General features: G+C 32.1%; 1 protein-coding gene across 1 annotated transcript; it reads right to left on the bottom strand.

Annotated features, from left to right (window-relative positions):
- Window positions 1-454: 454 nt before the first annotated feature.
- LOC8268852 (indole-3-pyruvate monooxygenase YUCCA2) lies at window positions 455-3,779 on the bottom strand. Its single transcript, XM_002514261.4, has 4 exons — window positions 2,507-3,779; window positions 1,385-1,633; window positions 1,162-1,284; window positions 455-1,052 (listed from the first exon to the last, which is right to left on the bottom strand). The coding sequence occupies exons 1-4, from the start codon at window positions 3,194-3,196 to the stop codon at window positions 882-884; spliced, it is 1,233 nt and encodes a 410-aa protein (XP_002514307.2). The 5' UTR covers window positions 3,197-3,779; the 3' UTR covers window positions 455-881.
- Window positions 3,780-6,575: the final 2,796 nt, after the last annotated feature.

The raw sequence follows: 6,575 nt of genomic DNA, 5'->3' as shown, positions 1-6,575 counted from the left end.
TACATGTTTGTTTGTTTCTCTTTCTTAAGGAAAAAAAAGATGTTGATTTACAGAAGATACAGAGGAGAACCTGATGAGGGCCACTGACTTCTATACAAGACCTTTTATTTGACCTAATTGATTTATCATTTATGTCTTTTATTTATTTGTTAATTCTCTTTCTTCCTTTTCTTTTAATCACTTTTGCCTTTTGTTTGCTGAAAAAGAAGATATAAAAAATGGTCCCAGAGATGAAGATCAGTTGAATGTTCCATATATAAACTCTTGACAGATATCTGTTAATTCTTTCAATTCATTTTCAGATCCCATAGTATTATTAGAGCTCATAATTTTGTGGTCTATTCTTAGCTGTACTATCTATTAAAGAATCCCATTTGTAAAAGAGCACATGTTGATGGAAACCATCATTTATATAATATAGTTTTCATTTTCTACATCAATTACAAATCCAATGGGAAAATACATAGTTGATTTATATTTCACCACTTCTTTCCTTGAAAGATATGAAATTACAAAAACAAATCTACCTAACCCACTCCACCTCACCCTTTGTCACTTAAAAATGTTTGCTTACCCAAACTAGGAAAAAATAAATATTACACAAGATATACACATGAGAATCTTCTTCTCTCCAAGTTACACTCACCCCCAAGTTTATACCCTAATTAACATATTAAAATCTCCTAGCATTTGTGCAATTGAAGAGGTAAAAAAATATATTATTAACATATCCTTCTCTTTTCGCTCTTTTCTTCAATCTAATGAGAGGATGACCGAAAAGGTTGATTGGGATTTCTTTCAAAAATGTAATTAATCATATTCTTTTCTGGGTCACGATTGTTGCGGGTGATGCACGAGCAAAGGCCATGACACTGGGTGCCTCAGCTTTTCCACCGCATCTCAATGTCCTGTGCAATTCTTCTTGCATCAATGGAAGCCCCCAGCAGGCCACGCTTTGTAAATCCTACAGCATATAATCCGTTTTCGCCTTTCCATCCATTTGAGAATGACTTAGCAGGCATTCCATCTTTTTTTGAAAACATATGGTTATCCTGAATATATTACAACAATCTTTTCATTATATATGGAACCAGCACTTACTATTTGTAGTTCATAAAATATTTTTTAGAGAAAAAAAAAAAAAATCATTAACATATGTACCTTTAACCAAGAAGGCACGTTACTTCTGTAACCTGTGGCTAGAATAATAGCATCAAAATCTTGTATCCTTCCATCAGTAAATTCTACATAATGATGCATTAGTCTCTTTATTCCAGGGCAAACCTATAAAGAGTAGTCATAACTAAAATTAATTAATTTAATTAATGATGTGCAAAATAGTGAATAACTGATGTGAATAAGATAGTAAACAAGATTATTAAACCTTAATATCTCCACTTCTGATTTTAGAAATAGTGCCAACATCCAGTACAGGAGTCTTTCCAGTGACATTTTTGAGCTCCAGAGGACCAAGTTTAGGACGGTGGAGACCAAGCTGAGAAGTGTCGCCAAGCACGAAAAATGATACAAATAATAAAATTTGATCAACAATGGACACAGGAAACCACTTGAGCAGCCACATGGACAAACCAAAACTTGATGTACCCAGCATCTCTTGCGGCAGGACGTGCACCTGCAACAACAGCAACAGTCAAAGGAAAAAAGTTACCTAAAAAGCTTTTAAAAGAAATCAAAAAATATATATATATATATATATATATATTTAAAGGACTGTATTTTTGCATCTTTCAGGATTTATCTCATTACAAATGCTATTTTCTATACTTTAGAATCTGCAACAATGTCCACGAGTGTGTTACAGAAAGAATTTTTTTTCTTTTTTTCTTTTTATATAAAAGAAAAGAAAAGTTTAACAGGCTGTATGATCGATATATGAGTTTTTGGAATGCTGACTATGGCTACGCATGCAAAACATATTCCAAGAAAGTGGAAAATATATACTTGCTATAGTCCCAGTTTACATTATTAATCACAAAACATAGAGTCAAGCAACACCATACACACACTAAAAGAAACTCTAAAAGAAAATGGGTTCAGAAGAATAGTCGACTCTCAAACAGGTAATTCCCAATTCTCCCTCGGCAAGTGGTCAGAGTGGCATTAAAAGGATTCACCTTTGCTTGGTTTCTATTGTTGTATAACATATTCCTAGCAAGTATAATATTGAGAAATTTTTCTGCACTAAACCAAAAAAAAAAAATGCTTATATTATTTATAGCAAAGTGAAGCCCACTATTCCCAATTGGAAAATGAAGAGACATTTTTTCAAGAAAATTGCCCACTAAATTGGTGCAATAAGAATATGGTAAAAGTGAAATCATTCTTAGATATTTTTTTCTGTTTTCTAATTTCTAAAGCAGGTTAAGAGTAATTTGTTCCCTTATGTTTTCCCTTGAATGATAAAGATTAAAGAAGAAAGATTGGAAAAAATGAAAGAAATTTACGTTAAAGCAATCCCAAGAATGGCAATCTCATATATGCTCACCGAATCTCTAACAACGATTGATGGACGAGCATTATAGTTGCAAAGATCCAAGCAAACTTCCATCCCTGAATTTCCACATCCAACAACTAAAATTCTTTTGCCTCGAAACAAATTGCCGCTCTTGTATGAACTTGTATGAATAATTGGCCCTTCAAAACTATCCATTCCTTCAATATCAGGCACAACCTCCTCAGCATTTTCACCTGTTGCAACAATTAACCATTGGCATACATATTCAGACTCTTCTTGTTTCATTCCTAAAGTCTTCACCCTCCAAAACCCGCATCGATGATCGAAGTCTGCATTCACTACTGTGCTATTAAAGACTGGTTCTATACCAAAATGCTCTTTGTAAGCCTCTAAGTAGGCTAAAAACTGTTGTTTTGTTGGGTAGGTAGGGAAACTTGATGGAAATGGCATGAGGGGGAGCTCACAGAATTTCTTTGGGAGATGAAGGCGAAGACGATCATAAGTTTTGAGCTGCCATAGAGAAGCTATACAATTAGCCCTTTCAAGAATCAAGCTAGGAACACCTCTTTCTTGAAGACAAGCAGACGCTGCCAGTCCTGATGGACCAGCACCAACTATGACTGCCCCTGGCACCCATATACACCTGCTTGGTGATATAGCCATATTTTTGTTGAAAGGATCATGGATTCTTTTGCCTTCCACTTCTTTCATGTACTCCATGAGCCAATAGAAAAGACAAAGAAAAAGAACAGCAAACTTAAAAAAAACAGTTTTACAGTAAGAGCTAACTAACAAACAATTCTCTCAAAGGCTAAAGAAATTCATGCATTCAAGGAAACTGCAAGTTACATAGAATCCCCTTTTGACACAAAATAAAACTATTATAAGAGATTAGGGTGAGATTAGAGACAGATAGTTTTATCTTATGATCCAAACGAGAGATTTTGAGGAGATACTAATGGAATTCCTGGATTATTGGAAGTATGGATTTGGAGAGTCTTATCCTTTTCATGAAGCATGAGGGTTCGATCATATATATATATATAATGATCTACTCTTGTTTTTTTTTGTTTTTTTTGGGTTCAATGGGGAGAAGAAAACGGAGAGCTATAGCTTCGGAGCCTAAAAACAAACACTTTTATTTTTGAAGGCTTTATTCAAACATAAGATAAATATATATATAATTGAGTTTGAAATAGGGTAGTGTATATATATAAGAATTATCCGTGGTGAAGGGCATGACACTACATCTCTACCTCTCTATTAGTAAATAACTAATTATTAACCAACGACTTGAGAGGGGAAAAACAAAAAGAGAAAAGCAAACGAAATAAAAATTCTATTTACAAGGACAACTAGCTACTCTTGAATCCTATTGATGGCATTTACTTAATTATAGTACACCCAATTATGCAAAATACGTGAAAATGTAACATCATCACATCAATTTTTATATTTATTTGATGGGTGGATTCACAAGTATATATTTTAGCTTGTTTTCATAGAAGGATTTTGAGAATTCGATTAAAATATCTAAATTTATATTCACGGATAGATTTTTATATCTGAAATTCTTCAATTCAAATAATGCTTTCAATTTTGTTTTATTTTTTTAATAGAAAGTCCTGGACCAGTAACACTTTGGTTACTATCATGAAGGTAAACGAAGAAGAATCTCTCCACAGAGGGAGGAATTTGGAACACTGACCCTATTCATATTCCAACCATCTGATTTGAAGGGTAGTCCATAGACTGGTCATGATGCTCTTTTTTGACCAATCTAGTGCTGAGATATTGGGAAAGACAGGGATTTGATACACCATAAGCAAGGAGATGGAAGTAAGTGTGGAACTACTTTCCATTGTGATTCATTTTCATGAATGATACCAAAGTTTCTGTAAAAAGCTTAATAAGTAAATAAATAAAATCATAAGGGTGAAATTAGGCAGAGTTGGAGTAGGAGCTATATACTGGGTGGGGAATTGTTGTAGTTTCATAAATAAAGTAAAAATTAATCTTAGAGTGGGCAATGAGAATTCCATAAGTTGAGATTAAGTGGGTAATGCACAGGCAGCCTATGATTATTTTTTGTTGTTGATTACAAGGTATTTGATAAACCATGTCATGATGTTTATCAGAATTCATATGACTTTTTCCCTGAAACAACTTCTTCTTGCAGCAAAGTGAGGGTGCCATCTTCCTAACATATGATCATTCACCAGTAGAAGCTATCTTGTACTTTATCCACTACCACGTTTCGGTTTTACATATGTGGAAACGGTAGGCTGCAGTGTACCTGAACCACATGTCACAAATGCCACTTCACCACTAGAACTATATTCACTATCTAATTCTACATTATTTATTATGAATTGTATTTCTCAATAACTTTTTATATATCAACCAGTTAGTAAATAATCACAAATGATATTGAATTCTTCATAGGGTCAACGAAATTTATTTAAAGTTTTCTATAAATTCATCAAATATTTATTAAAAAAATAATATGAAACTCAAATCAGCGTTTTGAGTCTTTTTTATTTTTATTTTTAGCATTAATAACTATCTTAGCAAAATAAAATCTCCACCTCACTCTTAAAAATATTCACTTATGAAGCAAATCTATTCCCAGATATCATTAAAGATTATTCTTTTTTTAGATATCTCAATGAAATAAATAAATATAAAGAAAAAAGATTTTGATAAGTCTAGAGATGGAATCACCAACTTATTCATGAATCATGAATATCCTCCTCTTTATGTTGTACTATATGGCTATTTCTACTTGCATTAAATATGTTCTAAAAAGGTAAAAAGGCGTTTTATATTAATTAGTATATTTACGCTTAGTTATTTTTTTAATAATTACTCAAGTTTTTTTATTAATTATAAGGAAAAAATAAAATTATATTTGAGTTAATATACCTAAAACCAATAGGCTATCTCCGAATATATCTAATGGTAAATCTAAATGACCGTAAATTGAACATGCTAAAAAATTAGAATTTTATGAATTTGATATATAAATGAGAATATACTAAATTAGATAAAAAAAAATCTCCTATTAATTTCCATCGAAAGCAATACATTCATTTTATTATAATCACAAAATTAAAATCAAGAAAAGAGAATATATATATATAAAATGTATATTGCAGTTTCCAAAACTTGGTTTGACGCGTGCACTTAAAAGAACTGTAACTCTTTCCTTTTTAAGTTTTCTATTCGATTTGGCATTTCCAATACAAACACAAGGCATGTTCACGTCTCTCTTTGGCCCTTTCTTCTTCTCTTCTGCATGCTCACAAGTTCATAGCAACTGTGATTTTTTACTTGCTTTCTTTCTTTCTTTCTTTTTTGTCCTTTTTTTTCTGCCATGTGCTATCAAACATTATATATGATCCATTCGTCAGAAAATCTTTTCCTTTCTTTTCTTTGTTGTTCTCTTGTCTGCACAGAATTTTCTATTTAGTTGTTGGTACGGATTCTTCTATTCTTTTTTAAATTAAAAATATATATAAATTTGTCCCTCTGTTTTATTCTTATTTCTTAACTGTTTACACACCAGGGCTGGCTTTATCGCAGAGAATTCAACTAGCTACAGATGTATATGTATGCAAGCAGCATTTATGCACAGGCTTTTATCAAATGATCATTGAGTTGAGTTCTTTTTGGATTCTTTCCGGATTTCCTTGTGCTAAATTTCAAAGGACAACACCTTTCCCATCTCATAAGATTGCTCATTCTATTAAAGGATTGATTTGCACTTGGAGTTCTTAATTAATTTTGAAAGGAATTGGACAAGAACAATACATACCAAAATCATGTTTGCTAAAAGAAATTCAACACCCATGTTTGAAGTTCAGTATTTGGGCGTCAAACATACATATATTAGATACCCTTAATGTTTTAATACATATATTAATCAATTAATATTTCCAATAAAATATTCTATATGTATATTAGAACAATATAAAAAGAAAAACTGAATGCATGGTGCACTGCCTGATGAAAGCCATCCGTTAAATTATGTTAATGTATTATGCATACTAGCCCTTGCTTTTCTGAAGCTTCAAAGGGCATTTGTAACAGATTGTAC

Source organism: Ricinus communis, chromosome 3 (assembly GCF_019578655.1).
Source record: "Ricinus communis isolate WT05 ecotype wild-type chromosome 3, ASM1957865v1, whole genome shotgun sequence".
In the NCBI taxonomy this organism is placed as follows: domain Eukaryota; kingdom Viridiplantae; phylum Streptophyta; class Magnoliopsida; order Malpighiales; family Euphorbiaceae; genus Ricinus; species Ricinus communis.
This window is presented reverse-complemented; position numbering and strand designations above follow the sequence as displayed.

What these genes read in the sequence shown, in the direction of transcription:
- LOC8268852 (XM_002514261.4), bottom strand. Translation starts at nt 3,196, where the DNA reads ATGGAGTACATGAAAGAAGTGGAAGGCAAAAGAATCCATGATCCTTTC. An exon ending in CAATCGTTGTTAGAGATTCG is followed by an intron (nt 1,634 to 2,506) that starts GTGAGCATATAT and finishes CTGTTGTTGCAG; the next exon opens with GTGCACGTCCTGCCGCAAGA. An exon ending in ACGTGCCTTCTTGGTTAAAG is followed by an intron (nt 1,053 to 1,161) that starts GTACATATGTTA and finishes TAATATATTCAG; the next exon opens with GATAACCATATGTTTTCAAA.